The sequence below is a fragment of the Garra rufa genome, chromosome 23 (genome assembly GCF_049309525.1).
Source record: "Garra rufa chromosome 23, GarRuf1.0, whole genome shotgun sequence".
NCBI classification, from domain to species: Eukaryota; Metazoa; Chordata; class Actinopteri; order Cypriniformes; family Cyprinidae; genus Garra; species Garra rufa.
Window position 1 is genome coordinate 17,411,177 of NC_133383.1, and position 22,749 is coordinate 17,433,925.

The following is a 22,749-nucleotide window of genomic DNA, read 5'->3' on the forward strand; positions in this document are numbered from 1 at the left end:
AAATGCACGATGATAAAAAAAATATATATATATTTACTTACTTATTTTTTTGTATGTACTATTTGATTTTTAGTGCCAAGTTAAAAAATAAAAAAATCTATGTTTATGAGATTAAAGTCATAATATTTAAAGAATACAATTATGAGAATAAAGTCAACATATTTCGAGAATAAAGTCAAAATGTTTTGATAATAGTGTCAAAATTATAAGAATAAAGCTGAAGTGTTTCGAGAATAAAGTTGAAATGCTTCAAGAATAAAGTCAAAATATTTTGAGAATAAAGTCAAAATCGCGAGAATTAATTCGTAGCAATTATGAGATTAAAGTTTTAATATTTTGAGAGTATATTCTAGCCTATTGCACATGCAAATGGCCCAGATTGGGAGCACTGGGAGATATTCCAAAGTCTTAGAGCTTTCAAAATCTGTCAGTTTTATAGCAATATGTCTATTACAATAATGTGCTTTTCACACTTTTTAATGTGGTGTGACAGATCGCAGTATTCGCCTCAGTTTAAGCGGCATGTGAATCAGTGATCTTTTCGATTACAGTGAGACATTTGTTTTCATTCAAATTAGGCTATATGTTTTTTTCATTCCTTCTGATGTTCCTTTACATTATATATTGTGCTATAAACGATTATAATTTGTATTTTGTAATAAAACTGACAGAATTTGAAAGCTGAGCTGTTATATTAAAAGCAACAAAAGACTGAATGCAACAGACTTTGTGGAGTAGGTGGTAAAGTTTTCACAAAGAAAACAGTAGAATTTAACCAATGTCTCATTGTAATCAAAAAGACAATTGATTCACATTAAAACAGTGATCTGTCCCGCCACATTAAAGAGTGTGAAAAACATATTATTGCACATATTATTTGACAGCTGAGACTTTTATATATACTTTTATATTAAAAGTACCAAAAGCACAAAGCTTATTGCTATTATTGGGTGGCTGGCGCACTACAAATAGGCCTAATGAATGCAATCAAAGACGTGAAATATTATTTACAAGCATACTGTCCCTGCGAGTATAACACATGGTATGAATCCTTCTAATAATCCCACATATATTCAAATAAACTCCGGTGGCCTAGAAACTTCTTTCGGTGCTCCCAATCCAGGCCATTTGCATGTGCAGGCTATACAAAATATTAAAACTTTAATTGCTAGGATTTTTTTTTTACTCGTGACATGTTGACTTTATTCTCTAAGCATGTCGACTTTATTCTCAAAACATTTTAACTTAGTTCTCGAAATTTCGACTTTATTCTTGAAACATTTATTTTCTGAATGTTTCTTCTTCATTCTCAAAATATTATGACTTTACTGTCAAATTTTTTTATATTTTTATTTATTAATGTGGCAACTGTCGTAATTATATACACTGCCATTTAAAAGTTTGGGATAAGAGACTTAAAAAAAAAAGAAAAAAGAAGAAGAAAAAAAAAAAAAAAGAAATCTCATTGGTCCCAAACTTTTGAACGGCAGTTTAATGTAACATTATCAAATCTCCACTGAATTGATGTTTATTTCTAATTGCAGTAATTAAAAAAAAATGAATTTAATTTTATAAATGAATTTTAATTTAATTCAAAATATTTTAATTATAAAATATGTACTTATTTATTTATATTTTCCCCCAAGAGCATACACTAATGTTAAAAAGGTCTCATTGCAGTAATTTTTTAAAATCGAATTAATTTATTTAATTTTATAAATTAATTTTAATTTAATTTAAATATTTTATTAATAAAATATTGTTATTGACTTATTGATTAATTTCCCCCCAAAAGCATACACTATTGTTAAAAAGTTTTGGGTCAGTAAACTTCAAATCCATTAAACTGATCAAAAGTGACAGCAAAGACTTCTATATTGTTATATAAAATATTGATTTCAAATAACGATTCATCAAAGAATCCTGAAAAAAATCTATCAATGCTTCCACAAAAGTAAGTAGCACAACTGTTTTCAACATTGATAATAATAAGAAAGGTTTCTTGAAAAATCAGAATATTAGAAAGATTTCTGAAGGATGTGATGATGAAGACCGGCTTCTCGGTTTTGCCAACACAGGATGAAACTACATTTTCAAATATATTAAAACATATAATGGTCATTTTTAAATTGTAATAATATTTTACAATATTACTGTTTTTATCTTATAAATCTTACACTTTATCTTATAAATCTCACTGACCCTAAATTAAAAAACTTAAAATATAAATTAAAAATATAAATATGAAATAAAATAAATCTGTAATTGTACTAGGAATTAAACGGTGGAATCCCTGAAACAGATTCATTATCTAAATTCAGTATTTGTTAAAGAAATATCTCAGATGATTTCACTGTGTCTGCCAAACACAGCACAAAATAACCTACTACTGCCACAGTCGAGGAGGTCTATAATGCAGCCACAATCAGCCTGCTTTAAAGCTAACAATTGAGCACCATCTAGTGTTGAGAAGTCATATCACAACAGCACAGCTAAGCACAACTCTACAACTATAATGAGGACGACCCATAGCCTACACTCTTCTAATAAATGATGCATTACAGGTCAAACTTAAATGAGTTTTTCATACATTGGAAGGAGGAATGAAAACATGACATGGAAAAAAGACACTCAGAGGCAACCAGACCAACACACAGACATACAAATGAAAAAAGAGAGTAGGAGAAAGACAGTAATGTCAAGAGGGCCACTGTGTTACTTATTGGATGGTCTGAGAAAGGGTGACTTACCTTAAGTGGTGAAATGTGAGAGTGGGAAACATAGCCATGCACATTCTCAATTTCTGAGAGGTTCTTCTCTGACACGTGCACCAACTCCGGCGCTCGAACTTCATTAGTGAGCCGCGGGAAGCTGTGTTCTGGAGGAGGGGAATCGTCATCCTGATACCGGTACTATATATGTGAACAGAAAGAAGAAGAGATGGAGATACAAAGGAAAGCAAAGAAAACCAAATGAGAAAGGGCAAAAAGAAAACCCACAATCCACTGCAAAATGTGAATGACTTTCAGCCAATGAGTTCTGTGCCCTGTGAGATGAACAAGCCAAAATCATCAATCAATCTAGTAATACATTATTTGAAGAATTGCGAATGACTGAAATCATGATGCATGGTGAAGAAGATCAATATTTTCTGTGAGCAACCGCATGCACACGCAATTAAAGCAAAGCACTGCTGCTGACATGCTCTAGTCAAGAGAGAGCCAAGTTTTAAATAGTTTGCTCTGCATGCGATCAAAGCAGGATGGTCATCTGTTTCATCTAAGCATTTGATGTTTCTGGAAACAATGTGTAAAATGAAGATGCGACAGTGCAGCGGATCCGTTCTGGACAAACAGAGAGAATTTGTTAAGGCACGGCCCCTGTTTTTCGGTCTCACCCAGGGGGAGCTCATCAGGGCTGGGTTCATACATGCTGGAGAGTGGCTTTGGTGCTGGGAGCCCTGTACTGCCGGAGGCCTGTTCTGTAAACACACACACAGGAGCCCAACTGTGAACAACCAATCACTCAGTTAAGCTGAATCATTTAAATCACTGTACATACACTGCAGTTCAAACGTTGGGGTTTTTATGATCACCAAAGCTGCATTGTTTGATCAAAAATACAGTAAAGTCAACAATCTTGTGAAATAATATTACAAGTGAAAACACTGGTATTTTTTATTTTAATATATGTGACCCTGGACCACAAAATCTTAAGTCTTAAGTAGCACGGGTATACATGTAGCAATATAGCTGATTTGCTGCTCAAGAAATGGTTCTCATTACTATCAATATTGGAAACAATTGTGCTGCTTAAAATTTGTGACCCTGGACCACAAAACCAGCCATATCTACCAATATATTTATAGCAATAGCCAAAAATACATTGTATGGGTCAAAATTATCAATTTTTCCTTTTATGCGAAAAATTATTAGGATATTAAGTAAAGATCATGTTCCATGAAGATATTTTGTAAATTTTCTACCATAAATATATAAAAACTTAATTTTTGATTAGTAATATGCATTGCTAAAAACTTCATTTGGACAGCTTTTAAGTCAAATTTCCTTGTACCCTCAGATCTCAAATAGTTGTATCTCTGCCAAATATTGTCCTAATAAATCATACATCAAATGGAAAGCTTCTATTCTCTAATCTATACATTTTTTACATCTCAATTAAAAAAAAATTCACCCTAATGTCTGGTTTTGTGGTCCAGGGTCACATATTTTAAAATTGGCAGACATTACGCTAGTCTTTAGTGTCGTATGATCCTTCAGAAAACATTCTAATATGCTGATTTGGTGCTCAAGAAAAGTGTTTATCATCAATTTTGAAAACTGTTTTTGTGGAGAACGTGATAATCTTTTCTTACATAATAAATGCTTTTACTTTCACTTTTGATCAATTGAATGCATCCTTCCTAAATAAAAGCATTAATTTCTTAGACAAATTTTTAAAAAGTAGTGTAGTCCATTCACCAGCCCACATATTACACAAATACAAGGGAAGAAGCCTCAACCATCAAAAATGTACAACCTGATGTGCCATACATACACACAGAAACACAGAAACACAGAGAGATTGAACAAACTGCAATTTACTACTCATTTAATGTTTGAAAGCCAACAATCTTGCCTTAATTTCAAAGCATCAGGCTCCATAAGCATGCTTTTAGAAGGCAAATTAGACACTCTTCAGACTCAAATGTACTTTTTAAGGTGACAAAGCTTCTTAGAAAAATCTTTAAATGTGCTTTAAAATAACTGCTGTCTCACAAAGTGTAACTTCAAGCAAAAATAATTCAAATAAATAAATAAAAACAATTAAACTAATTATGTCCTTAATTAGTGGTGCTTTCATTCCTGTAACTCAAACAGTAGACGGTGCTAACATTGCCAGTTGTCAATTCCCAGGTAACTGACAAAATGTTTGAAAAAATCTTAAAGGGGTCATGACATGGGAAATCAAATTTGCCTTTTTCTTTAGGCATATAAGAGGTTTTTGCATCACTAAAACATCCTACAAGTTTCATAGCTTAAAACCTCCTTCTCATTATAAACAAAGCATTTATGTAATCCATCTCCAAAAACAGCTCGTATGGATCCAAGGTGCCAGGGTGACTGTTACCCGAGCACAAACATTTGCATAAACACTGCCTCCAGAGCAACACATTGACTAATAGTCATCTTCTCACCATAGGCTCTGGCCACTGGCATTCAGCCGCTTAACAATGACACTTGATTACACTGAATGAGAGCGTTGTGTCATGTTGCGTCAAAACCAAATAAAAATTACAATCACTGGCGTGATCTTGTCTACACTAGATACAATATACAGATGCGCGTTCACTTTCTGACACAGTACACGCGCTTAAGTCTGTCCTCAAAAGGAGAAATGAAGTCAAAGAACGTTCGCTTTGACACGTTTGGTTTAAACAGCTCATTCACATCTTTGTACAGTGTCAAAAGGATCCCAGCGTAAGGAACAAGTGAATAGTTTATTTTCAATGGTATACCAGATCATGTCAGAGAACTGTTTGGACTTCAGAGCATGTTGTTTTGTAAACAAGGCACAGTTTTATTAAGAATTCACAAAGAAACGTTTATTGAAAGATGAAGCAGTACTAGATCTGACTGCAGCTGCATCACAAACTGTAAGGAAATATTTCATAATGCTTTGTCTGGAAATGATCGTTTAATCATGTTGTCAAAACATTTACATGCAATAGCGAGAGGGCATTGATACTGTTTCCTATGCAATGACATTAGCCAATCATAACAGTGGGAAAAATGAGAATCATTTTTGCCATGCCATGACCTCTTCAAATGCAATGCAACTCGCTTTGAATAAACGCATTTACTAAATGCACAAATGTAAATACTGTAAATACATTAGTTGCGAGTATGGAGCCAGTAGGAAGCCATAACTGCCAATTCTATAATCAAAAAAGCTTAAATATCTCTATGTTGGAGGACACATCATCACACTATGGAAATCCCATGTTGAAATCCTCTATATTGAGTGTAAAAAAATAAATAAATGTGTGAACTTAATCATATTTCAAGAGCTTAGGCTGCATGAGCCCACCTGTGGAGAACATGAGGGCTTTAATTCTCTCTGATGATATGACTCCTCGCACAGCACAGAGTAATTATCCTACACCTTACTGACTAGCAATATGCACTGAGGTGGATGTGCTTTCTAATACACTACCTTAAGTTACAGTATTTCTCATTATCCTAATCCACAGAGAAACAGCCAGAATGATGCAACATAGAAGAGTTTTATAATCTTCTGTCTAGAACTCAGCAGAGAACACCCCTCTGTTCACATACATAGTGAGATAACTTACAGCTTTTTAAGGTAGTATCCTAACTGATAACAGCCTAGACAATTGTTTTTCTGCAACATTTTTCTCCATTTTTGGGGTGGTAAGGTTTTAAATGTTCTTGAAACAAATCTTTAATGTTTACTTATGCATATATTTTAATGCATTTAAAAATTATACAGTAAAAACAATAATATATATATTTCCTATATTGTAATATATGTTCCTATATTCCTATAAATAATAGGATATAAATTTATTCCTGTGCTGGCAAAGATTAATTTTCAGCAGTCATTTTTTCAGTGTCACATGATCCTTCAGAAATCTTTTAATATGCTGATTTGCTGCTCAAGAAATATTTATTATATTTATCAATGTTGGAAAACTATGGAAGCCTGTTTCTGCCACTGAATAAAACATAAAAAAGGTAATTGCGACTTTTCTGACAGAACCGCATGATATAAACTTGCAATTGCAAGTTATTAAGTCAGAATTGTAAGATATAAACTCACAATTCGGAGAAAATATCATTTTTTTTACCCTCAGAAATGGACATTATAACTTGTTCATATCTTGTTCATTCCTCAATTGTGAGAAAAAAAAGTTTGTATCATGCAATTCTGAAAATAAAAGTTAGAAAGTGGCGGAAACGGGCTTCCATAGAAAACAGTTCTGCTTTTTTTGTCAAAAGCTTGATACATTTATCATTTTAGTATTCTTTAAATAGAAAGATCAAAAAGAACAACTTTTTTGGAAATTTCTTTTTCAATAATGCATTCCTTACTAAATAAAAGTATTAATTTATCAAAAAAAAAAAAAAAATCTTACTACCTCCAAACTTACAATCGAGTATAACAGTGGCCCCCCCACCCCTTTTTCCATAGATATTGGTGCAATGCATTCTGGGATTGTTCTCTTCACAAAGGATACATTGTTTGCTGCTCTTCAATTATATCAAAATGACATAACACTTCCTTTTAGAACAGCCTTTATATTTTTAAATAGTTTTTGATGATTGCTGAAGGTTCTCTGAGAAACAGATTAAAGGTTTGGGGCATTCTTGGGTCATAAGTTATCCAACCCCAAGCACACATCCATAAATCTGAGTTTCTGAGGTACAGACTGCCATGTGGACTGTCAGCTGGCAGTCTAATAGCTGACATATGTGAGACCGTTCATCTTAGGGAAGAAGTCACAAGAGATCAGAATAACAGAATGAAAGTTGTGCTAAGAATACACACATACCACAAAACACTATCAACACCATGCATCCGATGCACAAACTGAGACACGAAAACTTTCATTTTAATGTCCATTTGAAAAATGCTGATAGTAAATTCATGTAATATCAAATGATTAGCTTAGCATCATGCCAATGACATGCAATGTATAACTGCTATTCATCAAAAGCATTTCCAATCACTCAAATGATGTACCCTAAGGTAGCTGCCTATGTAATTTCATAGCAGCTTATGAAGTTTTGGATCAGAGTCACTACTATTTTCCTTGCCATTGTACTACATGCTGCACACAAGCAGTGTGTTGAGCTGCTGTATTATTGTATGCAAGGGCAGAGATAAATGAAGTTCATGTAAAGTAATGACAGGTGGGTGAGAAAAGGTCGTCCCCAGGGTTCCCACACGCTAGCAGGTCGTGCAACCGTCTAACCTTTCTTTAAAAGCTGCTATTGTCTCCCTCTCTCAAATGCCGTAAGCATCTCTTGTTGTCCCTGACTTGTTCTTTCTACACTGTTATTACCTGCAACTATCCAGCCTGGGCTAATAGCAGCTCTCATACTCCATAACAGCGAATGGTAGGGAAATATCTTCAGTATAAAATGCACACTCACAGATTCAATCTAGACAAACCAGCCACGCTATATTTAGGCTGTCTGTGACCTCTCAGACACAGAAGGGTGTTCAACCTTTGGATTTGTGGAAAAGACAAACATGTGAAATGCCCAGATAGTGGCGCTAAAACACACGTTCAATACGTGACCGTGGCACGTTTTTTTTAAATGTTGGTAAGTCATGTATTTCTGCATTTTTATTGCGCTGCTTGATGTACGTATTGTGACTGTTCAGAATTTAAATATCCGAAGAGTGTCGCTAAAGGTTAAGGCTCTATCATGTTGGAAATATCTACACCCTACACCAAACCCAACCCTAAATCTACCCGATAGTGTTAACAAATGCAAAAGTGAGATAAAAACTCATTTGTTGATGCAGCTGTGCTATTTTATCTTCCTTATGTGGATTTGAGCCGTTTTATCAAACCGCAGTTTCACAGGGTTCGTCCCAGAGCTCTTCATCACTCAAGTGCAACGCCATATCGCGTGAGCTACCGAGCAAACCTACTGAATTAGAAAACTCAATCATATGAAGCTGTATATGTGACAACAATGTTCAAAAATATAAATTTTAAAATTGTGCAGGATGTTAAAATAGTTTAAGTCATAACATAATATTCCACAAGTAATCGCGTGAAAATGGGGCTTTATTAATCAAAACTCTGTACCTTTAAATCATACTTTGTGTGAAAAGGAATAAAGGTGGTTGGAGTTTTACTGCCTCTGGTGTTCATTTCAACTGGAAACTGCAGTGATTCGTACATATAGGTATGTTTTTAAGTTTTGCAGAAATGTATATAGAGGCACATATTTCCAGTGAGGATTGTTGATCTTTCACATCTGGCGTTTTGAGCTTAGACAAGATTTTCACTCTTCCCTGACTCCAGACCATTGACAATTACAGTATCTGCCAGCAAACTGAATTTTCTTGAAAGAAAAATGAGAAAATATTTGCCAGCCATAGCTAATCTGTTTGTTTTTGCAAACGTAACATAGAAGACATGATAAACAAACTGAAAATAAAAAAGCAAATCCTCTCTCCTTGGTGGATACACAGTGTTAGTGGGCTGCAGTGATAGATTTGAACAGGTTTCTTTAAAGCCAAGGAAGAGCAGAGGGTAAAGTAACTACAAATCACTATAACATACAGTATGCTTCTGTGTCCTTCCCGCCACTGAGAATTTCCTGTTTTTCTGCCAAGACCAACAAGATAATGATAAGATAACTAAATTACACTAGGGTCGTCATGATTACTCGATTAAATTTGACTAGATTGTTGTTAATGAGTCCCTTGTTTGTCCTGAACAGTAAAACTGCCTGCAGATTAAAATCTTATAGGTCACACAAAATCTTTGGTTTTTCAGAATTTTTGTGTATTGGAACCCTTTCCAACAATGACTGTATGATTTTGAGATTCATCTTTTCACAGGGACTCATATGCAACTATTATAGAATGTTCAAACACTCACTGATGATCCAGAAGGAAACACAATGCATTAAGAGCCTGGGGTGTAAACTTTTGAACAGAATGAAGATGTGAACATTTTTCTGATTTTGCTTTCATTTAATACTCTCCTATAGAATCTACAGAAGATATATGTTTCCCAGAAGACAAAATAAGTTAAATTTACCTCAAACTCAAGTTTTCACTTCCCAGCTCGTAATGCATTGTTTCTCCTTCTGGAGCATCACTAAGCGTTTGAACCTTCTGTAATAGTTGCATATGAGTCCCTCAGTTGTCCTCTGTGTGAAAAGATTGATTTCAAAATTATACAGTTAATGTTGGAAAGGGTTCAAATAAAATAAAAAAAATGCAAAAAAATATAAAGAATTTGCGGGACCTGAATGATTTTTCTGAAGAGCAGCAGGCAGTTTAACTGTTCAGGACAAACAGGGGACTCATGAACAACTATCATAAAAAAAAATCATTCAGTCATTCAGGTAACAACACAGTATTAAGAATCAAGTGTATGGAAACTTTTGAACTGGGTCATTCTTACAAATTCAGCTATTATTTTTTCTTGTGGACTATATGTAAACATCTTTTATGTGAAATATCTTATTCAGGTCAGTACTAAATAAAAAATAACATGCATTTTGTATGATCCCTCTTAATTTAGCTAAATAACATTTTGCAGATTCTGCAAGGTGTATGTAAACATTTGACAGACAGATAGATTCACTTAACTATGGCCATTACCTTTATCATCTTTTTAAATTCAGATAGAGTTTCTCAAAACAAAATTGAGTAACTATTAAAATGTAGCAGCGTACATAGGATAATGTAAATATATTACACACTATCAGTGCAGTCCTCTTCAAAAGATCACCCAGCATTCCTACAACCACCTTTAGACTTCAGGTTTGTAAGAAGAGGAAATTAATTTGACTGCTGTGTGTAATTCCCTTCAGTTTTTTTTTGGATGATATTTTATGATATTTTAATTAAATGTTGAAAGTATTTCTTAGAAATATCAGCCTGAGCAATGATAGCACAAAATGCCACTCTGACAGAACCACTACAGCGGCAATGAATGAGTCACAGTTCATTAAAGATGCTTTAGCACTATACCCTACTAACATATAACAGTCAGGTCACTGGTCACAGCTCAGTAAATGGACCACTGCTATTCTGCTGAGTCTACTGACTCTAACCTACCCTGCTGAAAAAACCAGCATATGCTGGTTTTTTCAGCAGGGTAGTTACATGTGTAGATCTGTAAATCAAAACTATGAACAAACAGTAGAACTGATCAGAGCCCCTAATACTTTAAATCACCTGAAGCCTACTGTTATAGTGTCTAAAAGTAATAGTCCTTTATTTACTGAAGTTAACATTTCTCATTTTCAATTTTCTTTCAAACCCACTGTGTAACTGTAACAAGCTCGTGAATATTTAATAAGGTAAGCAATGTTCAGTTTATGACAGCTGATTATTGCTATTGCAGTAGTTGACAGTTGCAGTTTTTTTAACACTGCATAGTTTCACACTGTTTATCTTAGCACCACTCTCAACATCAAACAAAGTAAAAGTTGTCAAATAAAACTAACCAAGTTTAAAACAAACAGATAAAATGGTTATAGTCAAGCTTGTGTTACACTGGACTAATAAAATGCATCAGGCTAGCATGCTAGCTGCTACAATCTATAATGTGTAGTATATCTAATGTGTTAAATGTGGAGGCAAGCTGTCTCACACCACACACAAGTGTCAAATATAATACCACAATACCTGATATATCGCAATATATCACTTTTAATTAGACATATGCAGCATGATAATGTGACAGACGCCTGCAAAGGAGCTTGGAAATGTTCAAAATGTGCTAATATATTTGTATAAGGGACAGATGTGTTTGTGTACGGAGGTGGATTGATGTATTTGTGAACAGGCTGTGGGTTTTTCCAACACACTATGTGAATCTAGCTTGTTCACGTTCTCTCTCTCTCTCTCTCTCTCTCTCTCTCTGAGACGAGAGAAGATGGGAATATGAGGTGGCATGGCTGAAGGCTCTGTGCTGGATTGTGTGGAATCTCCTCGCGATTGTGTGCACTGACCCCTTTTCTGCGGCCTAATAAACCCAGAGCTCGTCATTGTCAGCTCACGGGGTTCATTCAGCCTGCAGAAGAAGGAAGGGTTAACAACAGCTGGCAAGATCCTCGCCACTTGTACCTCCTCAGCTACTGAGAAAATGCAGAACTAGATTTTAAGCCAAAGTAAAATGCTGTATTTTAACTAACACATAATAATCACTTTATAAAATAAATAAACAAAAAATATTTATAGTAGAGTGTCCGACTCCGAGCTGCTCTTTTTAATACGATGAAAGTGAATGACAGACCTACTGCAGACAAGCAGGATTTTTAAAGCAAGATTTGAAGTGAATATTACAGGATTAGTTCTTTTTCAGAATATAAATTTCCTGATAATTTATTCACCCCCATGTCACCCAAGGCATTCATGTCTTTCTATCTTCAGTTAAAAAGAAATTAAGGTTTCTGAGAAAAACATTCAAGGATTTTTCTCCATATTGTGGACTTAAATGGGGATCAGTGGGGTGAAGGTCCAAATTGCAGTTTCAATGCAGCTTCAAAGAGCTCTACACGATCCCAGCTGAGGAATAACTTATCTAGCGAAATGTCATTTTCTAAAAATAAAAATAAAAATAATAAATATTATATATATATATATATATATATATATAATATATAATAAAAATGTATATACTTTTTAACCACAACTGCTCGTATTGCACTAGCTCTGCAATGCGCATCCACGACTTGACTTATACTAGGGTAACAACTTTGAATGTTATTAGATTCTGCTTATCAATTCCTATTTTTAACGATTCCTAGTTTTGATTCCAATAACAGTCAATAATTTTTTTTACATTTTTTCCCGTGTTTTTACAAAGCTTTCTGTTGTAGCTGAATAACATGAACAAAAATCAGCAGCCTACAGAACACTTCAGCCTAAGGCCGCGATCACACCGAACGCGTTTTTGCAGTGAGAGGCGCCTTTTTTGAATGGTTTTCTGTTGGCAGTGAGCGTTCTGCGCGCTGCTTATGCGCCCCGGGCGCCTCGCGTTTTCGCCGCCTGCTGCGCCTTGCGCAAAAAAAGCAACTCTGAGCGGAAAAACGCCTGACGTCATTCGCGTTTTTTCCATTGTCCAATCGAATGAATGGAGAGGCGGGCCTTCTGTTGTGGTGACGAAAGTTTACCGTTGCTTAAAAAGTCCGGAGACTGCAAGAAATGGAGGAGAAACCTTTGGTGCCTGTCGTGGGTAACCCGGAGCTGTATTTTTTAGGGTTTCTGCTAATATGACAGTTTAATTAACAGCAAAAACCAAAGATTTTAGAGCACACTGCCTTTTTTTAAAAGTTACCAAAAAAAGGCAGTGCTGTGCGCCTCGCGTTTTTAGAACTAAAAGACACGTTCGGTGTGATCGTGGCCTAAGATGAACTTTTGCCTATGGTTTTAACAATAAAATACCACAGCAAGAACAACTAGACTACTATAAATTTCAAACAGTTAATTATTAAAGACAAGTAAACACAGCAAATATATTAGCAATAGCATAAATAAATACAACTGAACAAATTTCAGATACAGAAATTTAAATAAAAAGCTTCTTTTCATAAATAAAATATAGATTAATCCTCATTAAAGATCAGTGAATGATTTTTAGTTCTTGGATTAACATTAATGACAGGCAGCATGTTTATTAGGCTGCTGTCTCTTAAGGCTGAACACACACTGATCTAAAAAAATACTGTTAGAAGCATTTTCTTTCTTATTTGTTTACTTTCACTTAAGACAAAAAAAACAGCTGTGTTTATGATGATATACTGATGTAGTTTTGTGCATACTGGGTGGTAAATGTGAAAAAGGAGTCAGATCAGGCCCAAACAACAAACAACATTTTCTCCAGTGGAAATGCACGGAATGGTTCGAGAACGGACACAGGCCAGGAACCCACACCGGGTTGCACGCAAACAGTGTACAAGTTCGTTCCCTTCCTGTGCTTTAAGCATTTGATTTGAAACTTTAAAAATCACATTAAAATTCGAGCACAGGAACTGCAATGTGCATGTCTTATCGAATACCTGGTTTTTGGAAATGTATAACTGGTTCTAAAATGGAACCGATACCCAACCCTGCATAGTTAATTCTTAGTCTGTGTAATTTGGTGAAAAAAGTAGGGTAGGGTGAAAAACGCTGTCTCATTTTCACCTCCAACTTCAAAATCGCCCTACATACGTTGTTTTTTTTGTAAAGGGCATTTAACTTTCTTGGCATGTTTGCTTTGTAAACACTGGGTCGGTACTTCCGTCTTTGTCATGTGTCACCCTTCCAAGTCGAGCTAGTGTAAGACAAGCATTTGTGGTTAAAAAGTATACTTTTTATTATACCCTTATTCCTTGGCCGGGATTGTGCAGAGCCTTTCGAAGCTGCATTGAAACAGCAATTTGGACCTTCAACTTGTTGGCTCCCATTGAAGTCCACTATTTGGAAAATCCTGGAATGTTCTCCTCTAAAACCTTAATTTCTTTTCGGCTGAGGAAAGAAAGAGATGCACATCTTGGATGACATAGGGGTGAGTAATCTGGAAGAGACCCAATCCTTTAATTATTTTTAGGCTGTTCCTCACAAAAAATATGTGGTAAATCTTCAGAAGGCTTGTCAGAACACAGTGCATACATCACAAGTACCACATTAGTATTACTTCTATAAAGTTTTGCAACCTCTGGTCCCCAATCAATTTCACTGTCTAGAAGCGAACAGTGTGATCCTTCTTTATAACTGAAACTACCATTTGTGTTCCAAAGAAGCAAAAACTCTTGGAAAAGGGTTTGAAAATGCCATGATGAGTCACTGCATATCAGAGGTCGCGTTAACCGAAAATTGTCTGTCATTGACGGATTTTTTTAATCAGTGACGGAAAAATCTGAAGGCTGTCCGTCATTTTGACGGATTACACTGCGGGGTGATCTGTTGTAAATTGTAACTGTAATTCCCACCCCTGTCCAGTTGGTGGCGAGCGCGCTCCATTGTGGCAGCAGAGCACTGGCTAGAGAACAAAAACGAAACCGCCACGACGAATCTTTTGCTATGCATTTGATACGCACATGCGAGCACCCAGTATAAACTACAGTGATCTATCACGCAACATTAAAGAGTGCCAAAACGTTTTGCTTGAATTTCCTGATGAAACAGACAGAATTTGAAATCTGAGACTTTTTCATATTGAAATTAAGAAAGCACAGAGCTTAATCGCTTATTGTGATTTATTAGATATGCGCACTACTGTTAATTCATGAACTGAAAACAGCAAGATCCACTGAGATTCATCTGTTGTCTTCATAAGTAAGTGCATAAACCTATACAGTATGCTCGCCCTGTAGGTTCATAATTAAAAATGAAAATGTGAACAAAAATAAAAGCAAGTAAATGTGTTATTATAATTAAAATATGAAAATTAAAATGACAGGTAATAACAGTTTATGACGGAATTTTTACGACCCTGTCTGTCAAACTGACGGACAATGTTGAAGTCTAACGCAACCTCTGCTGCATATACATATCTAACTTTGCATCAACAAACATTACTTAAAGTCCAGATGAAACCAAAATTAAACTTTTTTGGCTTTTAGTTTGAATACGTTAGCCTTAAGGTTACCTATAAACTAGTGTGCTCCAAAGCAAATAACAAAATTTGTGTTTACATATAAGCAAAACTCACTCATCTTGAATGATTTTGATGACATCACTCTGCAGTTCAGCTTCTCATCAAACTTTCTATCCAATCAAATGCTCTCTAGAATCCGCCCCCTACACTATAAATAGACGCTGAAGCTAGGGCTGAGATCAGTCACTTGTTCACAGTGTTAGTATTTTTCATGCTACGGTGAATAGCATGTAGTGCACTGTCAAATGCGGCTTTACCAAGCAGACGTAAATGAAACACTATTGGCTATTTTTCAAAGGGGGTAGGGCTGCTCGATATGTCCCGCCCTGTCTTCCTGTTTCAATTGAAATTACATCACCACACAGAATAACGCTGCGTGTTACAAAGCAGTTCAGTGGATCTTTAAACTTTCAAATCACTCAGTGGACGTTTAAACATCATATTCATAAACAAACATATGACACAAAACTATGACACTGCTCCTTTGAACTACTGTAAATTTGCGGAATTTAGTTGTGAGCCAATCCAAATGTGTCCAGGACTGGGAATAGTTGGCTGATGGTGGATAATAAGCATGTTATAAGGAGACTACAGAAACTCTGAGGCAACTTCAGATTTAAGCTAAACCCTTACACTAACACTTCTGGTCAAATATTAAATAATAATGCTCTTATGTTTACTGTAAAGAATAATACAGCATAAATCTGGGTTAATTAAAGCAGCTAAAATATGCCACTGCTTACACTGCAAAAACTAATCCCTACCCTCCCCCTTTCCATTTCTCTCTCTCCTCTTACTCTCTCATTCAGGCAGAGCATAGATCAGTGGCTTTAAATGTACTGTACTGTACTGCAAAAAGGACAAAATCATAAATCTTACAACTGCCATACTCTTTTTACATCTTTTACATTTCACCTATTCAAACTGCTTTTACCCATCATTTAAGTGCTGTGCATATTATATAATTACATTTATCTGCAATGTATACATACATTACACCTTTAAAACACTTCACACCAAATTAAATACACCAATTCACACATTTCCACAAGTTATAAATAAACCCAACTGTGTGACATCATATAGCCAAACACAAGTGACAGAATTCCCACTGCAGCTGCAATTCATTTTACTTCCAGAGCTGAATCATCTTATTAGCATGCTGTGCTGCAGACTGCCTCTGCCGTCTGGACTAATTGGTTCTGAATGAAGGACCGTACACGATAGCAAACAAACAAACAAATGCAGCATGCAAACTGAATACAACATTCGCCCTGGGATTAACATCTTGATCCAAGTGACTTTACAGATGTTGGGAAGAAGAAAAAAACTCATAAATCACTTAAAACTCATTAAATCAGTTAAAACAAATGTACAACACATTTCAGTAGATCATATATCAACTCCAGCCCAATAATCCGCAGCCCTGACATACTTCCTGGTCTGGCAAAACAACAGTATTCCTAGAGCTTGCAAAAGTCCATAATCTTAAAGAATAACACCAAATTGCTTCGTTCCCGCAAAACAGCACTGATGATGGATGCCTACCTTACATCCGAACATCAGCGACAAGGTGTTGTCATGGCACGCAACCTTACAGTGGCAGAGCATTGGATTAAAACAGTCGGGGTTCCTCACTATAGGAGACATTCCTCTCGCAGCAGGAGTGCTGCACTCGTGCTACGAGCACTGACATAGCAGAGAGAAAGCATGAGACTCTTCACTCCTGGATAAGCAAGAGTCCGCCTAATGCATGAACACACACACACACACACACACACACACACACACACACACACACACACACACACACACACACACACACTCACACACACACACACACGTTTGTTTTTGTGAATTGTGGGGACATTCCATAGACGTAATGGTTTTTATACTGTACAAACGATATTTGCTATCACCCTACACCTTCCCTACACCTAAACCTAGCCCTCACAGGAGACTGTGCATATCTTTACATTCTCAAAAAAACGTATTCTGTATGATTTATAAGCCTTTTGAAAAGTGGGGACATGGGCAATGTCCTCATAAGTCACCCTCTCCTTGTAATACCTATGTCATACCCATGTTATTACACAAATTTGTGTCCTGATGTGTCACAAAAACAAACACACACACACACACACACACACACACACACACACACACACACACACACACACACACACACACACACACACACACACACACACACACACACACACACAACTGGGATGCAGCCACCATTTAGACAGTGTTGGGCAGTAGCGTCGCTACAAGTAGTGACGCTACTAACTTAACTACATTTCCCAGTAGCGTGGTGGTAGCGTCGCTGTTTTCTGAATCAAATAGCTTTTCAGTAGCTAAGCTATTATTTTGATCAAGTAACGCGGTAGCGTCAACAAAAGCTACAAGCTATATATTGTTCTATACTTTAAGCTCAAATCGGAAATATAACTGCTACGGATCACTGATCCTGGGTCAGTAAGTGGCGCCACCTCCACTAAACCTCGTGACGCCATTGGCTCATTAAACTGTCAGTCAAACCGTATTCCTCCCGAGTCCCGCCTCTCTCGTGAATGAAGTGCGTGCAGCGCGCAGTTTGAAGCATCTCAGCGTGTTTGCAGACTTGAGGTAAATAAAGAAGTGTTGATTGAAAGTACATGTTTTCTGTATTTATAACACAGCACTGTATTTATAAAGGCTAATGTTTTTTTTTGCATTCGAGGAGATGAGAAAAGTGTGTCTTAGTCTAACACTTGTTGTCGAGACTTTTGTTGTCGATATTTTTTTGCTAAATTCATGGCGAAAGGCAAAATGTTTCGGTTCGTTAGTAAAAACAAACAAACAAACAAACAAACATAAAACGACCAGGTTCCATTCGTCTAAACGAATTATAATAATCTTTGCTAATATTCTTAATACTTCAAACTGCTTTGGACTTTGCAGTAGTGAATTATGCCTTTACTATGACCAACATGACAGAATATGATATTCAGCTGTTTGATCGCGCTGGTGTCTACGCGCACACATTTGAAAAATAAAACAGTCACCCAAAAGTTACATTAGTCAATTTAAATGGTGTGTATTACGTGCAGTTCAGCCTGACCACCGGTCCCGTGGCACATTTTTGCTCATCATGATATTTTCCATCGACGTGCATGAAGTACAAAGCTTACCCAATGCATAATAATTTTGCTTCAAATACATTGCAGATATGGAAACATTTGTATTTGTGGCAAGAGAGGTAACGTTAGTCTACATAAGCCCAACTACTTTCAGTTTCACATTTAATTTGTTTTGGATTGTTTAGGCAAATTTATTTATGTATTTATTTCATCATTGTTCTGTTCTGAATAAAATTAAAGTTAAAGGATTTGTTGTGGAGTGAGGGAAATAATGTCATAACATTATGCTGTAGGCCTGTTTATTTCAGAATATAATAAAATGTGACTTATAGGCCTTGCCGCTGTGACCTGTCGGTTTAATTTTTCCTCTCAAAGACTTACAATTTACGTTAATGTGTTTTACCTTCTGCAAACGAAAATAGCCGCTTGACTCGGTTATATATTCTTACTGTCAGTTAACAAATTTACAATAGAATTTAGCTTTGCTTCCCAGATAGTAACAGGGTCTGGGCCAAATCTGACTTACATTCCACACTTGTCTTTTATTCACAGTCTTGACTGCAAAAGTTTGTGATTTGTTTTTATTTTTGTATTTGTTATGCACTATAGATTCTGACAATTAAAAAAAACAGGCTCCTGTATTCATGAAATCAATCACTATCTTTGTTCAAACACGGCAGTAAATTAAAGTGCTGTTTTTGTGCGGTCTGTCATATTTTAGTAGCTATATACAACAAATCTACAGCGCTTCCATTAGGCTGTTTTTTACGAAGCTGTCAACACTGTAAACTCTGACGACATGCAATCAGTTGACGAACACCCATTCATATATAGACTATGTTAATAATATGTATACAATTATTTTATTTACAAATTGTGTGTTTTCCCCGTTTTATTCGTTTAATATTGTGAAACTGGTGCCATTGCTTTTTTTGTTTTTATTTTTTTCAAGAAAGAATTCAACCCCCCAAAATATGAGATAAATCCAGGCCTGTACATGATACAGATTTTTTTTTTTGCCAAATTGGTTTGGAAGAGTGGTTAAATAAACCATTAAACTGAACTTGTATGCCTATATGACTGACAATTTAATTGATCACTGAGAGAGCATTGACTTGGTATGATGTTGGTTCAATAGAAAAATGAAATTTTAAAAAATAGCTTAGATGTAGTGAACTACTTTTGCCATGATGCTGTAGCTTAGCTTGCTACATTACCCAAGGCTGTAGCTTTAGTGTAGTTAAGCTTCATTTAATGAAGAGTAACTGTTAGCTTAGCTCACTACATTTTCCAAGTAGCTTGCCCATCACTGCATTTAGATCTCAATTCTTTTTTTCCCTAGCTCCCTTTCTCTACTCTGGTCTGAGTCAGACACTATTTCACAACCCTGTCTGCCTGAAGCTTTCTTAAATCTTATGCTTCATTTTCCTTACACAAAACATGACTTTTTCATGTTTCCGTGAGGTTAACTAGGTAATGACAAAGTGGTAAATTAACTACATGGCATAATAGGCACCACTTCAATTTATTAGCAAGGCCAAGTGTGACTTGTTAGACTTATTTGAAATTCACCAAGAAGCATGAAGGCAGAGTCATCAGCTTTCCTTAAAAACTAGAGAGCTGTAATTAGCGGCGGTGTAATGTGTATACGAAAGACTTCCTTAGTTTACATAAATATCAGCAGAATGGTGATGAAAGTGATGCTCCTGTTATCACACCTCTATAGCAAAAACAAATCTATAAAAGAAAACAAGTCTATCTGTTAACTTCATATATAGCAGAAAAAGTTCAGGTTGAAGATACACTGCTGTTTAGTAGTGTTCGAGTCAGTGAAACAAATAAATACTTTTATTGAGCAAGGAAGCATTAAATTGGTCAAAAATTACAGTGGAGACATACATATTATTAAAAAAGATTTCCATTTTAAATAAATGCTGTTTTTTTTTTTTTCATCAAAGGATCCTGAAAAATATTATCAGTTTCCTCACAAATGTGACTCTGGACCATACATAATCTGAAAGCTGAATAAATACGTTTTTTATTGATGTATGGTTTGTTAGGATAAGACAATATTTGGTCGAGATGCAACTATTTGAAAATCTGGAATCCAAGGGTACAAAAAAAAACAACGAAAATTGTCTTTAAAGTTGTCAAAAGTTCTTAGCAATGCATATTATCAATCAAAAATTAAGTTTTGATATATTTACGGTAGGAAATTTACTAAATATCTTCATGGAACATGATCTTTACTTAATATTCTGATGGTTTTTGGCATAAATACAATGTACAATGTATTGTTGGTGTTGTGGTCCAGGGTCACAATTATTAAAGTGCATATTGCAGGTTAGAGACTCCGGTGAATTGATGTATAGAAAAATAATGTAGGAACCAGATTTTCTTTAAAATATACTTCAAAATACACTATTAAGGCTTCTAGAGTCGTTTTTGTGAGAGAATTTTACTTCCGCGTCTGAAAAACTGGCAAACCGGTAGTGACGTAACGAGAGGGAGAGCGGTCAATGTAAACCATAGGAAAACAATGGATCGCAATGACTGTTCGGACGCAGAGAACATTTAAAATGTTTATTTACACTTCTATGACGAACCACAGACAAATATGAGCCTGCTATGTGGCCAAGAGGGCAGGGACATGCCAGGATTAAACAGAACAGCGGTCAGAGGAGACAAATAAAGTTGTGGTGTGAGGAGAACAGGGCAGGTGTCTGTGAGAGATCAGTGTTAGCTGACGATATCTAATCGGGCAAAATCATAGCATTTGTCATCTAGAAGTATTGATTCTACTTACCAGTAACACAAACGAATGATCGTTGATCAAGCGTGTCATACTCATTAATATCCGACGCAAACGTTACGTGATATAGCGGCTTCTTATTACCGCGCGCGCGAGAGAGAGATAAACACCTTTTTGTTTTATTATATGCTTATATGGGAAATGCCCCCAAACTTGATGTGCTGTCTCTGACTCTGCACCCAGGCTTTGAGGCTTGCTGTCTGAAATCAAAATAGGTTCTACAGATAGCTTATATGCATTTTAGGCAGGGGCATAGACATCTCCAGGCCAGCAGACATGAGTATGTTTATGGTAGAGATCATTTATTACTCTGAGCTAAATACTTGTACGTACAAATAAACAGTAAAATTTAATCTCAATTACAGTTTGACTATATTTAGGTGACAAATACATGTAAAGTTAATCTTTTTGATGCCATTGGTATAAGACAATTAATATTGACAGCATACAGTCAAGTTGTGCACGCTGGTATTCATCAGGAAGCCCTTACCTGCATGTGTTGTGTCAGCTGTTAGACAGTTTACAGAGGAAGGATTACTTTATAAAGGTTTTGAATGGCCACATTTTGGTGACAAACAATAAAAAAATAATCACAATCACAAATTGTCTTACTGTATACATTTTTTTATATGAAGTGTACAACATACATATCAAGCAGATCTGCATTTATGGCTAATTCAATTCAGTTTAATTTATACAGCAATAAACCATAAATATTATTTCATAGTACTGTTAATACCCAACTTAAAACACAACATTGCAACTGTTAATATATACATGTAGATGTACAAAACATATACTACTGAAAGAAAAATATTTTCAGTGTGGGTATCACACTAATGTGTTATTTTAGAGGTGGTTAATAACAGCTGGCTCCACTGCTTCAGATCTTCACACAGCCTCATGTCTTGCAATGTCTCCCAACGCCCTAGAAACACACATGACAATAAATTACAAATTAGCTGTGCAAACAATGTGACCAAGTTGTAACTAGACTTGATGATTATAATATTAACAAACTGAGGATAACTGACCAGTAATGCCTTCTCCTATGGTACCGTTTTTACACGGTTCTTAAAATGATATTGCTAATGCTTACAAGCTAGCTACGGTGCTTTACAAAAACTTATACACATCTCGTTGTCTCATTATTTAAATAAATATGTTCACGGATTTGGTATTTATGAGAAGTTGTGAGAAGAAAAACAAGACTTACGGTGCAGTTGACGTTTTCGTCGAGCTGCATCTCTGACGGCTTCGGACGAACCACAGTCTGACAGCGGACCCGATGAAGCTGCTGTGTACACCGAAGGAACTGCACCGGCTCTGAGCCTCACTTGGTTCTTGCTTCAGCATCTCATGTTGAACTGCATCATATCGCCGGGATGATAATCCTCCGGTGTAAAGTGAACGCGTTTTTTGAAGCAGATGCATTAGTATAG

At 35.8% G+C, this 22,749-nt stretch overlaps 1 protein-coding gene across 5 annotated transcripts in view; it reads right to left on the reverse strand.

Annotated features, from left to right (window-relative positions):
* The window catches only part of dlg2 (discs, large homolog 2 (Drosophila)), a 259,268-nt gene that overhangs the window by 185,283 nt on the left and 51,236 nt on the right, over positions 1–22,749 (reverse strand). For all 5 annotated transcript variants that reach the window (XM_073829906.1, XM_073829904.1, XM_073829905.1 and 2 more), the window contains exons 2-3: positions 3,398–3,481; positions 2,751–2,912 (exon numbers count right to left, since the gene is read on the reverse strand). In XM_073829906.1, the coding sequence (XP_073686007.1) occupies positions 2,751–2,912; positions 3,398–3,481 (246 nt within the window). The remainder of the gene's footprint in view (positions 1–2,750; positions 2,913–3,397; positions 3,482–22,749) is intronic.